This window comes from Geotrypetes seraphini, chromosome 5 (assembly GCF_902459505.1).
Source record: "Geotrypetes seraphini chromosome 5, aGeoSer1.1, whole genome shotgun sequence".
Lineage (NCBI taxonomy): Eukaryota > Metazoa > Chordata > Amphibia > Gymnophiona > Dermophiidae > Geotrypetes > Geotrypetes seraphini.
Window position 1 is genome coordinate 148,536,903 of NC_047088.1, and position 17,842 is coordinate 148,554,744.

The 17,842-nt window shown below is 41.8% G+C and overlaps 1 protein-coding gene across 6 annotated transcripts in view; it reads left to right on the forward strand.

Annotated features, from left to right (window-relative positions):
- Nucleotides 1–359: 359 nt before the first annotated feature.
- Nucleotides 360–17,842, forward strand: part of RAPH1 (Ras association (RalGDS/AF-6) and pleckstrin homology domains 1) — a 494,561-nt gene continuing 477,078 nt past the window's right edge. For 2 of the 6 annotated variants that reach the window (XM_033946870.1, XM_033946872.1), the window contains exon 1: nucleotides 912–1,276. In XM_033946870.1, the coding sequence (XP_033802761.1) occupies nucleotides 1,157–1,276 (120 nt within the window). In that variant the 5' untranslated portion in view covers nucleotides 912–1,156. Of the gene's footprint in view, nucleotides 500–910; nucleotides 1,277–17,842 lie in introns of those variants that run through there. The other 4 variants (XM_033946873.1, XM_033946869.1, XM_033946874.1 and 1 more) reach the window with 4 other exon arrangements.

The following is a 17,842-nucleotide window of genomic DNA, read 5'->3' on the forward strand; positions in this document are numbered from 1 at the left end:
ATTCACGTTGCGTTTATCATCCTCAGCCACTGGGTTTTCGAACCTCGACGCCTGTGATTCCATAAGATCAGCAGCCGAATAAAAAATAAGATATACCTAATTTGTTATAACATGAGCGTAGCAAACGACTTATGAAAAAAAAAATCCCCTTTGGCTGTCAGACACGACACAATTCCGTTCTCGACTTACAGAGAAACAGGAGAAAAATAAGTATGCCAAGCGGGTGAAAGGAAGATACCCAACGGATAAAAAAGGCTGATTAATCTATGGCTAGAGAGTGAAGAAACGGCGCTGGGTCCTTATGAATGGAGGGGGGTGGGCGGGGCCGCGGTCGCCCGCTGATTGGTTGGGGGGCCGCACCGGAAGTTAGCGCGCCTCAGCCCGGCGGGCGGCGCTGCCTGACTCAGCCTGAGCGCGAGACAGGCAACGGAGTGGCTGCAGCCGGCAGAGAGAGAGAGAGAGAAAAGAAGCGCCGGTCGGCGCCCCTGGGAGAGACACGGTGAGTGGCGAGCACGCCGCGTACTTCTTTTTGTATTTGTATGTTTTCTCCTTCTCTGCTTCCATTTTTTTGTCCCCATTTCTTAGTGGCGTGCGGAGCTGCCTGTGTCCCCGGTGGCGCTTTTTCTGTGACCGGGTGATGTGGGGGGCAGACGCCGGTGGAGCGAGGCTGGCGCTTCCCCCTTTCCCTTATTGTTCCCGGTGACCGCGATATGCTCGGGGGGGGGGGGGGGTGGAGGTTGTTGCCAACCTCGTCGCTCCGTTGCTTTTCTCCATCTTCCGCGTTTCTTCCCTACCCGTCCCCTGGCGAAGAACGCCCGGAGCGGGGTCTTGGATTCTCTTTCACTAATCGCCTTTGCAAGGGAAGGGAGAGGGCAGCCGGGGAAGGAAAAGTTGAGGATCCTCTTCAAGACACAGGCGATTCCTGCTCTAGAATGCAGGGTGTAGGAAAGCGCCGGGGATCCCTCCCACCCGGGCCTGTGAAAACTGGGAAGGGCTGGAAAATGCCAACAACATCCCAGCATACTGATTTATAATCCTAAACTGTTCTCAGCCTGATCGATTCTTTCATTTCTCTATGTCACAAGCCCAACGTGCAGTCTTTCTCCTTCCGCCTCGTCTGGCTGTCATGCTTGAATTTTGTATATAAAAAGGCTATATGGTGTCGGACTGGCACGTCAAACAAAAGGTTTTGTTATTTGAAATAGTCATTAACCTGGAGCTGAAGAGGTGTTACAGTGGAACAGGAGATGAAAGAAGGGAATTCACTGACGGCTGTGTAAGTGGTTCCCACCCTTAAAGCAGTGCTCTTCTATCACTGTTGAAAAGAAGAAAAGGCTTTTCACTTCATGCAGGAATACAGATTGTCCTATCCTTCCTTATGATTAAAATAATTGTTTCACTTTTGACCTCTGTGGTCTTTGTGTCTTTGCTTAGATTATTCTGGTGATAGTTTTAACTCTAAACTCAAGGGTGCTCTGATGGTGGTGTATATGCATATTTTCCCCTTTTCCAATTACAGATAAACATGTTTATTTTTTAAGTGTGGTGGATACTTGTTGGAAAGCGCTTTATTCCAAAGTGCTGTTTTTTTCTTCATGTGGATGCTATTCGTAGCATGCTTTTAATGGAATTTGAATGCTGAATGAGCAGGCTTCAGAAAGCTATTTACAACCATAGTTAACTGAAGAATCTCTAGCTTGCTTGCCATCAGCACAGCAATTTCTAGGTCTTAAGGTATGGAGCTCTTTTGGGGAACAGCTTACAAGGAGATCATTAGGATTTTATATTTCATCTCCTGCGGTCTCAGCTTATTGATTGTTGCTGGAATGACCAAGCTGCATATGTATAGTAGCACTTTAGTATTTACAGAATTTCAAGGTATAGTTATGAGTTTAAAGAGCCAAGCGCCTGTATAAAATTCAGTAGCTAGTGTGTAAGTCTGATTGTTAAACTGTGGTTTGGGCTTGGAATTTAGACTTTAAAAAAATTCCAATGCATATTACACTTGGTATTTTAACCTTTTCCTATCGTGTGTCCTGGAAAACGGGACATTCCAAAAATATCATTGTCATCGTGGATAAACAGTCTGTATGGACTAATAAAGAGCCAGGAACACAAAATATTTGAATTTACAGACGTATGACTTATTTACATTATGTTTACAATAGCCGTAAATGATAACGGTGAATAATGCAAAACTTTGCTAAAATAATTACGATTGGAACCAGCGTAATGTAAAATTTATTACGATAGGAAAAGGTTAAGGTGCTTTTTGCAGCCCCTTACTTCTACTACAAGTCCTGTGGGTATTCCATTAGCTGTGTATTTTACCTACCATTAGCTGTGTATTTTTACCTACCTCTCTGCTGTTTGCAAAACATCACATGCCTTTTATTACTAGACATTCCAGAATGGGTCCAGGAAACATTTTCTGTGTTAGAAATTCAGATCTTGCATCTTAAACTTTCTTGGTGGCTAGTCATACTTACTACCCTGTATTGTCCAGGGCTACCGTTGTCATCAAATAACCATAGTGCATGAACATCATATAGTAAAATCAACATCCTCTTTTTTTTTCACGGCCCTTGTAGTACAAAATGAGTCAAACTGTCCCTAAAAACAGTGGGCTGTATTAGAATCTAAGCTCGGCTAGATTTACAAACCTGCCCAATTGGAACCGATCCGTTCCTGATCCAGGCAGGTTCGATGAATTCTTCAAAATTGAATATGCAGATGGGGGTGATCGGAGGAATGCCCCCATCTGCTAGCACGGATCGCTGGTGTGTGATCCCGACGCATGCGCAGACCATCTGTAGATGGTCTGCGCGTGCGTCTAGACCCGTCCAAGCCATGCCTTTTAAAAAAACTTTCTAGCCCAGCGAGCCTGTGATTTTAACCCGCTTAAATCTGTGGTTTAAAACCACGGGCTCACAGTGTGGGGAAGGGCAGGAGAGATCCGGGTTTGCAGGCAGGAGATAGTAGGGCGGCGATTCAGGGTGAGCAGGCAGGAGAGATCCAGGCAGAGCAGGGTGGTGATTCAGGGCAAAGCAGGCAGGAGAGATCTGGGCAGAGCAGGGCGATGATGCAGCAATTTGGGGAAGAACATCGGGGCGGCAGGAAGGAGAGATTCAGGGCAGCAGAGAGCAGGGCTTCTATGGAGCTGGAAAGTCGGAAAGACGTTTTCGACTGGTCCCCAGCAGTCTCTTCTTGGGTTGATCGGCCAGCCCAGTCGGTTTTAAAAATTTGGTTGGTGAATCGCGTCCCTGTCTACTTTGCATGCACGGATTCGAAGCGGATCGCAGGAGAGGTAAGTGAATAGTGCAGGAGGGAAATCTGGTCGCAAACTGATTGGTACATTGTGAATCTAGCCCTAAGACTGAATGGAAGATGCACTTACTACTTGACCTGTCAGGATGCCAGCATTTCACCAGTATTTAATAGACCACTTAAGATAATGCTTTGTCATTCAGATAACAAGTGTTAAAGGTTTCCCCCTTGTACCCTGTTCCTGGCAGCATGATTAATTTATTTTAAGCAGAATAGCATACAGGCCCTATGCTTATTAAGTGTACCTTTGTTTGAGATTCTGCTCTTTTATTGTCTGGTGTTAGTATAAAGTCTGAGTTTATTGATGCTTTCATATAACAGGTACTATTGCTAAGTACTTTTTCCAGTGGAATTGGATAGAAACTTTCCTGTTAGGAGTAAATGCAGAAAAGGCACAAAAACACAGAGGAAGGTACAATATAAGCCAGGTTGAAGGGTGAGAGGATATGAGGAAAGGTGGTATTTAGCCAATGAACTTCATTTTAATTAATTTAATGCATCAGGAGTGTTTATCAGTTAAAAACCTGAAATTGAAAGCACCATGTTTTTTCAAAAGATAAATTGTTAAATGCTATATAATTATGCTATTTTTTAGATTTGCAAGTCATATTTTATGTTAGTTATATTAGACCAGATTTAGGTGGTAGGAAAAATCCATGCTAAGTGCTATTCCATAAAGGAAGCTCCTTGACTGAGCTTCCCTTACAGAATGCTAAGCGCTTTAGCATGGTTTCCTGCACCCAAGAGTTTATGCTTGCTGAAACCTGGTTTAAATACTAGCGCGCAAGTTGGATGTGTAACTCTTATGTTTGATAACACTGCACTTAAATTTTGTGAACACCTAGACCTGCCCATGGTTATGCTCCCTTTTGGGTTGCATGCAAAAATTTAGGTGGGCAGTTACAAAATAGCATGTAAGCAGATGTGTGCATATCCAAATAAATTCCAATTAATGACACTAATTGATTGTTGACACCTCATTAACTCATTAATTTCTATGTACGTCTGCCCTACATACCCAGATTTGGGCAACCTATATAGAATTTGGTGGCTTATTTTTCACAAAGAATGAGTGGGGTTTGAATGGCGGGTCTTCAGCCTTTCTCATGTAAAGGGCCGTAGTGTGACTACGGAAAAGCTCTGAGAGCCACCAAAAGATTTCAAGCTTACATGTTCGTCTAATTTGTAAACCACCTTTATCTGCTTGTTCAAACTGGGTATTAAGCATTAAAAATTAATACTGCTATTGATTCTGCAACACTTCAAGAATATATTTTAAAAATTCCATAAATAACATACCTGAGTAACACACTTGCTCCTCACCCCTTTAGGTTTCTACTGCATTTCGGAGCGCTAAATTCTCTGACGCTCATAGAGCGTCGGGGCTTTTAGCACCCCAGGCCACATTAGAAACCTCTACTGCGGCTTAGTAAAAGAGGGCCTTAAAGATTGTTTGCAGTTATTTTATCAAGTGGGCAAGGTTGAAATTAATGTATTTACAGGATTTGAAAAGCATTTTAGCCAAATGTTTGAGGGCTGCAGTGGAGAACTTTGAGAGCCGTGCATTGGATGGAGTCTACTGGTTTAAATCCTTCTCTGTAACCAGAATATAAAAGTGAGATTTAAATGCAGATATTAATCCCCAAAATGATATCTCTTATACTGAGCGATCACATTCCTGCTTTTCACTGTAATGGTTTGTAATTTATTATCTATGGAATTGACAACTTTTATTAAAAGCCACACACAGATTTGGCAAATACCTTAGGTAAAGCGGTACTTTTCAGCTCCCTGGGGCACATAAGTTGAGATTTTAGGATTGCTACAATGAATATGCATGAGAAAGATTTGTGCACACATGTGTTGTGCATGTTTATTGTGGTAATCCTAAAAATCTGACTGGCTAGGTGTGCTCCAGGAGAGGGTTGGAAGCACTGAGGTAAAAAAAAAAAAAAAGATTCAGTTCTGAGATTTGATGGTACATTCCATGAGTTTGATTCTTGCACACAAGTATCACTTTGTTGCAAGAGCAGGAATGTGTGTCTTGAGATGGGAGAAATGTAGTTATTCTCTATATTGTTGAATAATGCATGGAAAGTGTTTTTTCCCCTTGTTTGTTCCTCTTATGTTGCAAGATCAGCTCTGTAGTAGTTGACTGCCGTTTTCTGTGAACCTCATTTAAAATGTGTTCTGTGACCTGCAGCCTGCAAGTCCCAAAGCTGTATTCAGCTATGCAGGGTCATAGTAGTCTTGAAGACATGGCTTCCTTGATTCCTTTGCTGGTCTCTTCTGAAGATGGGAGTTGTGTTTTTGAAAGCTCAAGCATGGTGTGTTCTTAGAATAATTTAGTCATCCACTAAATGGTATCACAATCTGTTTTACTGTTTTTATTTTTATTTTTTCTATTTTTAATGATGACCTTTGTATGAGTGTATACTTTTTTATATATTTTATGGAGTTTATTTCCTTCTTTTAAGCTAGCATTTGTAAACTGCTATGATCCAGGTGCTGGAAATGGCGGTATATCAAGAAATAACATAAACAAGTGATTTAATCAAATGGGAGCATTTTCTGGATGGTTAAATTGCTTTGAATATTGGCCCCCAGAACTTTATTCTTGACGTATTGAGAAAAGAAAAATTAAAGATGAAGCTTTTTGTGTTAATTACGGGAAACAAGATAGTAACTTTCAATCTAAAATGACGATTCATTCTTTAGTTGCACTTTTTATTTCCTTCTTGTCTATGGAACTCTTTTACTAAAGTAACGCAAAAGTGGCCTGTTTTTGATGCGCACCAAGGACAATTTTACCTTGGCCAGAAATAGACTTTCCCATTTTCTTAATTAAGGCCATGTGCTAATTTTGCCATTAGTGCGCATAGCCATTAAAAAAATCACCATGTGAGCCCCTACCACCACCTGTTTATAGGTGGTAAGGGTTCCCACACTAATTCCACGCCAATCAATTATTGCACAGCAGTGCCTCACGTGCTGATTAGCGCTGTCAAGCCCACCCTCTGCCTTCCCAGAAAATTAAAAATAATTTTTTCAGCATGTAGTGTGCACTTGCAAGTTGATCATTTGCTGCAGGATGCCAGTGCACATCCCGCCATAAACCTTTTTAAAGTGTGATAAGCATAGAAACATGATGGCAGAGAAAGGCCAAATGACCCATCTAGTCTCCCCATCCGCAGTAACTATTATCTCTTTCTCTCTCCGAGAGATCCCACGTGCCTATCCCAGGCCCTCTTGAATTCAGACACAGTCTCTGTTTCCACCACCTCTTCCGGGAGACTGTTCCACGCATATACCACCCTTTCCGTAAAAAAGTATATACTCTGGAGTCTATCACCTCTTAACTTCATCCTATGCCCTCTCATTGCAGAGTTTCCTTTCAAATGAAGAGACTCGAGTCATGCACATTTATTTTACATAGGTATTTAAACATCTCTATCATATCCCCCTTCTCCTGCCTTTCCTCCAAGGTATACAGATTGAGATCTTTAAGTCTGTCCCCATACACCTTATTACGAAGATCACACCCCATTTTAGTAGGCTTTCTCTGGACCAACTCCATCCTTTTCATATCTTTTTGAACATGCGACCTCCAGAATTGTACACAATATTCTAAATGAGGTCTCACTAGAGTCTTTTACAGAGGCATCCTTACCTCCTTTTTCCTACTGGCCATACCTCTCGCTAGCATGCTTCTAGCTTGCACTATTGGCCACCTTAAGATCATCACATACAAGCATGTGCTAGAGCTTACCGCAGTTTAGTAAACGTACCCCTATATGCCTTACGGTTAGTTTTTTTTTCTTCTTTTTTTCTTTAAATTTATCTACTCATATTTATCAGCTTTGACAAAGTAAAAACAGAGTAATTTCAGAAATCACATTCACATTACAATGTCTTATGTTTTTGTACATGCATTTGTTGCCCTAGTTCAATCCACAAGCGGCTCTATGCCTGTGTGGTTGTGATTCTTACTTTACCTCCTGGTATTGAGCTAATGCGGTCACATTCATGTTTCTTGCTTCAATGGATCAGCGGTGATTCCTACTTACCCAGAACCCTCTCCACTGCTACATCCCTCTGTCAGAACTTCCTGTTTCTGCCTGGGTGGGATGCGACAGAAGAGAGAGAGGCTTCCTGGTTAGCGGCAGGCAGCTATAGAAGTCAACGCTGAAGCAAGAAAAAACATATTGGAGGGGGGATGAAATATGTTGCAGGAGTGATAAGAGTATTGAGAGAGGGAGAAATGGACATAGAGGTGGAGGGGAGGGAGAAAGAGAGAGGGTTCATGGGGAGGAGGAAGGACCTAGGGAACAAGGGAGGGAGATGTGTTGGACATTGGGGTGTATGAGAGGGAGGAAGGGAAGACACAGCAGGTGGAGAGGGGAGAAAGAGGGATATGTTGTATCCCGGAGTAGAAGGACGATGGGAGAGGGCAGGAGGGGAGAGAGAAGGGACAGGGTGATGTCAAGTTAGGAGGGCAGAGAGGGGAAGCAGGAGAGGCTGGGCTAGAAGGGTGGAGGAAGTAAATTATTCGACCCTCCCCTTATCAGTCACTGGCACTATTTGAAGCTGAAGCTTTACGCTGCTGATTTTGAGCAGCTGATCTTTATTTGCTCTGATGCAGTGATATTGCCATGAAATGCTGGCTTCGGTGGATTGGATTCATTTGTACTGTCTGCCATTAAGCTACAAACAAGACATCTAAAGATAAATGCTTTCTCCTATCAGAAGTGTTTGCTGCCATTAAACAACTGGTGTTTGACTGGAAAGTAAAATATAAAGATGAGATTTTTTAGCCAATAAATTGATAAGGGGAGAGCTGGAAATTTTTTCTTCCTGTCCAAGTCCTGTCCTTCCCCCTGTCCAAGTCTCAGGCTTTTCCTAACCTGCTAAAGAGATTTCAAAATATGCATATATACCCATATCACATTAAAAATCATATCTCACACACCCCCTTCTATACCCATTGAGGCTCATTGTAAATCTTGAGTCAAACATTTTAGGAGAAAATGGCTCTTTGCTTTAAAAAAATTTCTGACCCCTGCCCTAGTGTATATTCATTTGGATGTTTTGAAATCAATGCACACTGTCACAGTGGCTAATATTTTTAACTGATCTGCTAGTTGCTGTTAACTTGGTAATGCAGAAAGCTAAGTCTTATATAAAACATAATTGATATAATGGTGATAAAGGAGATAGAACTGTGCTGAAGGACATTTAAAAGTACTAGAAGTGTTGCTTGAAAAGAGTTTATAATTTTTCAACCATTAGTCAGATTTAAATGGCTTATATGTGACTAACTCACAGATTTGCAAAACCTTTAACAAAATAATAATGTTTTCCAGGGAGAAACTTTAATTCCTTTGTTGCAATAGTTTAGTCTGGTGGTTAGTTTTTTTCACAGTAATCACAAACATTGCACTTGTGTAATTTTCTTGGTATTATATTCATACTGTGTATGTAAAGGGGGGGGTGGAAGGGGTCCTGATTTATAAAATCAGCATTTAAAATATTAAAATGAATACACCATTGAATAGGCAACCAATGAAGTTCAGTCGATCCTTTGTTTTCAAGTTTGTAGAGATCTGGAATGAACTCCCTGACTCCATTAGGCTTTTAGGCCAGCTGCAATTATTTTGTAAATTCTTGAAAACTTTGTTCTCACAATTTTTAAATGGTTTAACTACAGCCTCAATGAAATGATAATATTATAGTTATTTTTCTTATGCTTTTCTTATGTACTTTTAGTTTTTAATTAGTTCTTCCTTCTCCTATGTTTTCTGCTATGTACTCTAGTCTTTATATTTAAATCTTTTTATTAAACAGTGACAACAGCAGGAACAACAAAAGCGTAAGACAAGGTTTACAATAGAAACTAGCTACCGCGGAGGACTGGACTCTTATGTCCTCCACGGTCCCTAGGAGTTTATCGATATTAATACGATACAGTTGGGTGAGATCCATAGTCAGCCGGATCCCCAGGTATCGAAAAGACGAGTCAGCCCATTGTAATGGAAAGCTGCCCCTGTTCCGAAGCTGTTCCGAAGAAGCCAAAGCCTCTGCTAAATTCAGAGTGAAGCCCGAGAAATCTCCATATTCCCGTACGCTCTCCAGCAACGTGGGTAGCGAGCACTGGGGGTCCGTCAAAAACACCAGGAGATCATCCGCAAATGCTGCACATTTAAAGTGAGAATCGCCCAGCGCTAATCCTCAAATAGCAGCATTAGCTTGGAGTTCACAAAGTAAGGGGTCTAAAGAGAGCACGAACAAGAGCGGCGACAGGGGGCACCCCTGCCAAGTACCACAATGAATCCTAAAGAAACTGGAAAAAGCCCCATTGACACATAGCTGCGTGTCCGGGTCACTATACAACGCCTGAATCGTGCCAAAAAAGAATGGACCCATGCCATACGTCCTAAACACTGCAAATAGGTAACCCCACCGCTCTCTATCAAAGGCCTTCTCGGCGTCGAAACTGATAAGCAGGGAGGGGCTACCCTCCACTCCCGCCCGCTCCAGAGCCAGCAAGATTCGCCGGATGTTCTTAGCCACTGGTCGATCCCACACAAATCCCACTTGAGATTCCGCTATCACCGAGGGTAACGCTCGTGGAAGGCGAGTTGCCAAAATTTTTGTCATAAGCTTAGCCTTATGGTTCAATAGGGAAATAGGCCTGTATGATTCAGGTAAATGAGGGTCCTTACCAGGCTTCAGAAGGACTATAATATGCGCTAAGTTCAAATACTGAGGAAGAAAGCCCTTAGCTACACTCAGATTATAAACATCGGCCAACGCAGGTGTGATCTCTTCCACCAATAATTTATAGAACTCCGATACCCATCTGGATCAGGCGCCTTTCCTAGGGGACTAACCCTTATCGCCCACTCTACCTCAGCTGTAGTAAAGGGAAGGTCCAAGGCTTCAGAATCTCTAGGAGACAAACTTAATTATATGTGAACCGAGTCGAGCTCCACTGAGAGATGACCCGGTATATAAACCAAAGATTAGATTAGATATGTAAAATATTTAAACTTTTGATTTGCCATGCTCTTTATATGCTTGAAAAGTTTCAAGCTTGTGCATGGCCAACCACTTTTCTGGTTTTGTTTTGATTTTTTTGAGTTTGTGTTGCTGAATAATAAGCCCACAGTAGTTTCTGTTAAAGTATCTTTTTTGCCTTGGAATGCATCATTCTTTTCATTTGTTGAATTCTGCTTGCTGATGTGCTTCCTCCCCGCCTCCATTTCTGTGGTTAATGGAATATGGATTATTTGTGCAGTCTAATTTATTTTGCGTGGGTTTAAAAAATTATACATATCATCTTTCTGATCCATTAGAGCAGTGATCCCTAACCTTTTTTTGAACCAGGGACGGCTTCATGCAAGACAATTTTTCCGCAGACCGGGGGAGGGAGGAATTCAAGCACATAATCAATAAAGTGCATATAATTTTTACTGTACTGTACACACAATATAATCTTACTAGTACAGTATGGTAACCATAAAATTAAACTGCACAAAGCACATTCTCTTTCCCCTCCCAGGGTGCATCTCTCTCACCACCTGTACTACCACATCCAACATTTCTCCCTCTCTCATCACCCAGACCAGCCCCATACCCAACATTTCTCCATGTAACACCTCTCTCCAACACCATTCCACATATCTCATTCCATTTCCTCCACCATCATTCTCCAACATTCCTCCCTCCCACCACACTGCCTGTGGATAACCCAGAAGCCTTCTCTCTGAGCAACTTTTTTTCCTTCCCAAAGTCTGATCCTAGTATTCTTTCCACCTTCTCCACCTCCTTGAGGCCCCTCTTACTTCCCTTTCCATCTGTTCCACTGTGCCCTCTCCACCACCACATCCACTACTTCTCCCTTTCATCTCTCTTCCCCATACATCTGTACCTCACTCCTCTCCCACAACTATGTCCAGTAATTCTCTCTCCTTCCCTATGCCCAACAAATCTCCTCTTTCTTTATTTCCTTCATGTACACCATCTCTTTCCCTCTCACTTAGACACCTATGCCCAACAATTTTCTGTTTCTATTCCCTCCCCACCTCAGCATCTCTCTCCCTCACTACCCCTATTCTTCCATCCTATGTTCCACGTTCATCCCCCTTCCTTGTTCCTTCTCTCCATCCTTAACCAAAGTTAGTGTTCCTTCCCTTTCTTCTGTGTCCTAACGTATCTCCTCTCTCTCTCATGTCCCAACATGCCCCTTTTCATCTTTCCTCCCTCAATTCTGTGTCCCAAGTTTGTGCCTCCCTCCTGCAGGTGTTTACCTATTCTGGCCAGCTCTCTCCTCCCACCTGCATTTCTCCTTACAAAGCCGTGAGCAGTGGCTGACCGGGAAGCCTAGAGGGAAGGCTTCGGGTCAGTTGTGGGCAGCGTGTGGGAGCCGCTGCTTGCAGCTTTGTGAAGAGAAGTGTGGCTGGGAGGAGGGACCGGCCAGAACCTGGGGACTGCCTGTAATGTAAATTAAAGAAAAAAATTCTGTGCGACCCAGTTTGGCAGAGCCCGCAGCCCGGTGGTTGAGAACCACCTGCATTAGAGGACCACCAATGCTGTTTGCATTAGTGCAAAAATAGTTGCAAATAGTTAAAAATTAAGATGGGTACTGTATGATATTTCTGTTCTTTTGTGTTGGCTAAGTTCAGTTTTCCTTCTTCAGTAATAAGAAGAGGAAAAGGTCCGAGGTTTGGCATATTTAGCAGTGTTCACCACCTAATTCCCCAAAATAAGTTACTTTGGGCTAGATTCACTAAGCAAACCGATCATGTACTACTCGGTTTGCGCTCACTTTCCTACTATGGCTAGATTCACTAACCTTCCTCCAGATCCCATCTGCACCCTATCCGATCTGTGCATGCAAATGAGTAAAAAGGCATGTAAATTTCTTAAGGCATCGATTCATGAAACCATTTCGTCCAAACCGACTGGCCTTTCCGTTCCAAAAAGTTTTGACTGCTGAGGACCAGCCGCTTTACATCCTCACCAACTATTCCTGCCTAGCAACTGCCACATGCATGTTAAGAACCCCATTAAAAATATATATCTACCCCACAAAAAATCAAAATATATCTAAACTTTAAATATATGTAAACTTTCATGTACATAAGTATTAGAAATGTTTTTTTGATTTTTTTGGAATGCGCATAGCGAGCGCGGGAGTGAATCTCGGATTTGTAATGAGCATGGTGAGAAAATCGCGGATTAACCCTGTGCTCTCCTTGTGCATTGTACATTTATTTCATATATCAATGCCAAACAAACAAACAAAAAATCGAAAATAACTTTTAAGGGCCAGCAATCCCTCCCCCCTTCCTTCCAGCTAGATTGTCGCGTGCATCTGACATCATGGGGTCACCTTTGGTTGCTTCACGGCAGAAAGAGCCGCACAGCCTCCTGGGATTCGTAGGTCTGTATATAACAGCGCGTGATCCCAGCGCATTCAACTGCTGTTAACTGTTGTGCCTTCTAGCAACTTAACAGTTCTTTTTCTGAGAGAAATGTTAAGCTGTTTGGAAGCGCGCAATAAACTTCGAGATCGATCCATTAAAAAAGGACGAACTTGAAGAATTCCAGAGCTTGCTCACAAATCTCCGATGCTATTTCTCCTCAGACTTCTCCAACAAATTTTTCAAAAAGCTAAACAGCTTGCAACAGCACTTAAGAAAAAAAAAAGAGGTTGGTAAAAACTACAGTTCTTATTGCATTTTTTTATGACAACAATGCTTTGCGGTAGGCGCATTTGGGGCCCACCAATGATGTCCACGATTAAACCCTGCCCCATTTCTACGCAGTGAAGTCCTAAAGAGCTAGCCCATGCGTTATGTGCTTCAAAACCAACAAGGAGACAATGCGCACGTGCGTCGATCGATGTTAGAGTGAGATGTGTTTACAGTTTGATCATTTGCATGGACAAGCTTTACGGAATCGATTAGCCAGAATGAATCGGAAACGGATAGGACACGAATCGGATAGATTTGTGGGCTTTAGTCAATCTAGCCCTTTGTTCTTACTGCTAGGAGTGGGAAAATGTTAATAGAAGTTCTGTGGTAACATTAAAAATGCAGGACTAGCATTCCATTTTATTTTCATTTAAATCCATCCCATCTGTTTGTTTTTTATTTCTGCCTTTTAACTTTTGCATTGTGTCAGCAGGGTTTGTGGTTAATGTTGTTTAGATTCAATTGATTCCGTTTGTTGGTAGCAGAATAGGATCTTAGAAGTTTCTGCATTGCTTCACATGCATCATAGCTCTGGATGTAATTTCACTTGCAGTATAGCTGATGGGAACCAGCCTCATATTTTATATAAATTTAGTTTATTTATAATTTTTATTTTAAAAAAATTGAGTTTTAATGTATATGCCTTCTGTATCTTTTTTGAAGATTTTTATTATGAATGAATAGATAAATTTGTTGACATTTAGAGCAGTAGTTCCCAACCCTGTCCTGGAGGACCACCAGGCCAATCGGGTCTTCAGGCTAGCCCTAATGAATATGCATGAGAGAGATTTGCATATAATGGAAGTGACAGGCATGCAAATCCGTTCCATGCATATTCATTAGGGCTAGCCTGAAGACCCGATTGGCCTGGTGGTCCTCCAGGACAGGGTTGGGAACCACTGATTTAGAAGACACAGAAGTACTAAGCAGTACTGTTTGTGCTGCAGAACAGAGAGCCTTCAGGCTGCAAGTTGGGTTTTATAACATCCTATGCTAGAAGAATTAGGTCTGGGCACTCACTGGCTGTGGATTTAATGAATACACCATCCTTATTAGCATGGACTTGTTATTTGCTGTGAAATCCCCAGGATGCTAGGAGACTGAGACAGAGATTGTTTGAATGGGAATAATGAGAGAACAGCATTAGAATACTGTTTGAAGCATTAGGAATAGAAATTAGAAAACAAAGTGGCATTGGAAGACCAGGCTACCACATTTATTTGGTAATTGCCCTTTAGAACCCTTTCCAACAGGTTATTTAACATTTTGCTGCTAACAGCCTAGTGTTTAAATTATGTCGTAGGTAGTGTGAAATTTTAAAATTGTTTCAACGAGTAAGGTGGGTTACTTGAGAGCTGTGCTTTTTGTTAAAGGATATGCTTATTCTTTTCACTTGGCAAACTTTTTGTTATATTTTCAAAATGGAAAGTCATGGTTGCTTCCACTTTTGAAGAATTGCCCAAAGAAAACTTTGTACTCACATTTACATGTGCTATTTGGACCACATAGTTTTTCTGGATTAAAATATAAGCAAGATTTTTCAGGGGAAGGGGGGGGAGACTTTCTGGCTTATAAGCAGATTCAACACTATGTTCAGTCACTCCAGCCCTATGCTTTGGCTTTTCCTATTGAAGATAAAATTGCGGAGTTCCTCGTCCCTTATTTGGAGGATGGGTTTATGGTGTCTGGCTTCTATAAAGACATTCAACGCCTCGCATTGCTGGTGGATCGAGTCCCGTTACAGGAGCATTGGTGTCGAGATCTAGGGATCTCGCATGATGCTTTGGACCTCCTCTTGTTGATATGGAAGGTGCCTGGAGTCTCGGTCAATGCGGATTTGCGGGAATGTCAATTTTGGGTGCTTCACCGTGGGTACTTTACGCGGAGTCAATTACATCTCTCTGGATATGTGGCATCTCCTCACTCATTTTATCATGCCTTTTGGTCTTGCATAAAAATTAAACATTTTTGGCGGCAGGTTTTGTTGTACGTCGAGGGCCTTCTGGCTTGCCATATCCCTCTCTCTGATAAGTATGAGGCATTTTGTTTGCCTCGTAGTGGTCAACGGCAGTTCATGAGGTGGATGGTTGTCTTGGGGAAGAAAGTAATTCTCTCGGTCTGGATCAGTGATACTTTGCCCTCCTTTTGGGCCTGGAGGAACTGCTTGCATGCTCTGTTGCTTATGGAGCGTAAGGTGGCCAGTCACAGTCTTCGACGAAAGAGACAGTTTCTCCAAATTTGGGATCCCTATATTCAGTCTTTAGCCCAAGAATCCAGAGTGACATTTTGAACTCCTTCTAACCTTGTTCCATGCCGGTGCTTTGGTGATCAGTTGGTGTGGGGGATGGGGGGTGCAGGGTGTGTGAGGGGACCATTTGTTTATTTATTTCCTTTCACTTTTATCCCTATTCCCCTCCCCCCTTTTTTATTTTACACTGTGGCTTTGGGGAACTGGAGACTGGGGTTTCATGCCTTGGTAATGGGCTATCAGAGTCCAAGTCTACTGCCTTGTGGTATATGCTTTGCATCCGGTTCTGGGGTCGGGGGGGGGGGGGTAGAGGGATGGGGTGTTGGAGCTGTATTGTTTCTGGTTGTCTTTGGTTGTGTTCTATGGTTGATTGTATTTGTAGGCTGGATTTCATTTTTGAAAATAAAAATTGATTATGCAAAAAAAAATAAATAATAATAAATATATATATATATATATATATATATATATATACACACACACTCTATATATAAGCAAGAAATCCTTGGAACTTACACTAGCATTTCAGGCTGCTTTCTATAACAGGGAATTTAGGCTACTGTTGCGTAGTGCTTGCTCTTATAAGCACTTTAGAACTCAATTGAAAACTCATTTTTTTTCAAAATATTTAGCGAACTAATTTAAATCATCCTTAGGTTATGTTATTTTTAATCCTTTGTTCACTGCATTGAACTTACGGTTATGTGGTTTATAAGTACGATGTTATGTTGTGTTGAATTTTCCAAATGTATATATGTAAGTGCAAATGCCACCCCAATTGTGCCCTCTAGAAAAGCTTACCTTGTACAGGTTGTACATGTGAATTTGATCACATTTTGGGTGGGTAATTTTGTAATCCATTTATTTTCTACACTGGAAGAAAAAGCCTTTTGAAAATAACCTTTCCTATTCAGTTGGTAGGGATGTTTTGGGTCATACTAGAAGATTCATAACCATTGATATACTGTATCTGAAGGAGCTTTGAGGATGACTTTAAAGCTGGACAGAAGCTCAGAGGAAATGCTTTTCAATGAGTGGGTGGTAGATATGTCCAAGGGTCCAGTATACATAGAAATCACATGCTTGAATGACAGCAGAGTAGAGCTCAATATTTTGATTACATATAAATAGGGTTAAAAGGTTGGGGAAAACATGGAGTGGGGCTGAAACTAGGGAGAATAGGAACCTGTAAACACCTCAAGAAAGATATAGCGGTACTATAAAAGATTCGAAGGAGATTTCTGGTTGAACCCCTTTCTGAGGACCCTAGGGATATGACTGCAGGACTTTAAAAACAGGCCAAGCTTGATTTCTGTATAATTTCATCTTTACAAGAATTCTGGAACAGAAGCTGCTTTCTTATGTGACAATTTCCCCCTGCCTCTGTTGTTCGAGATAAGGAACATACAGCACACAGTGCAGGTGTTACAAAACAGCACAGACGAGACCAGTGCTTGCTGTATGGAAAGAAAATTATAATACCGGTGCTTAGCTGGAAGACAGATGCAGGTGTAAGGCCTGCAGCAATGATTCCTGTTTTTGCTATGTTCTCGGACCAGAGATGAAACAATGGACAGTAGATCAGACCAGGCATGAGGCCTATGCATTGTGTGCATAGAATGCAAAACTTGGACATGTAACAAGGTTGTCCTTCTGACAGTTGCCACCGCAGATGGAGTGACAGCCTTTTTGGAACATCAGATAATGCAGATAAAGACAGAACTACAGTTGGCCTGATCCAAGGAACCACAAAAGGGCAAGTTGACCTACACGTATGCAAAACCACAGCACCTAGAGGACAGAGAAAGGGCCGTTCTTGGAATTGGGTGGAGGTCATGCATAGATAACTTCTGAAAAAAAATCCCCAAGCAGAAGGGTGTCAAAGGCAGATAATTATAGGTGGTTTTTTGGTGGGTTTTGAACATAAATGGAAAATTGCTTTAAGGACATACGCAGATACTAATGGCTTTTACATCAATTGGGGATATAGCCAATTATATGCAGTTGTAACCACTTAATTCTGTTAATGAGGCTAACAAATCAGACTAGCAGCTAATTACTTGTGATAATGCTAATAACCAATCAGAAACTTTCCAATAGATTGTAATGCATGGCTGATAATATATCAGTCCATGTAAGATGGGAAAGAGACACAGATAGGATATTTTTCCGCATATCTGCAGGGTGTGGAACTTTATCTGATCTGTGACACTTTTGAATGCTGCTAATCTGTTCTTCCTACATGCTGCTTTTTATTTTTTTAATAAATCTGTACTTTTTATGCAACAGCATTCCTGGTGTGCCCTGAGTCAGTTTTTATGGAAAGGATTTAGCAGCCTCCCTGTTCCAGATTCAAAGCAGAGCGACCAAGATGATAAAGGGGATGGAACTCTTCTTGTATGAGGAAAGACTAAAAAGGTTAGGGCTCTTCAGCTTGGAAAAGAGATAACTGAGGGGAGATATACCGTATTTTCACGCATATAACGTGCGTGTTATACACGATTTTACA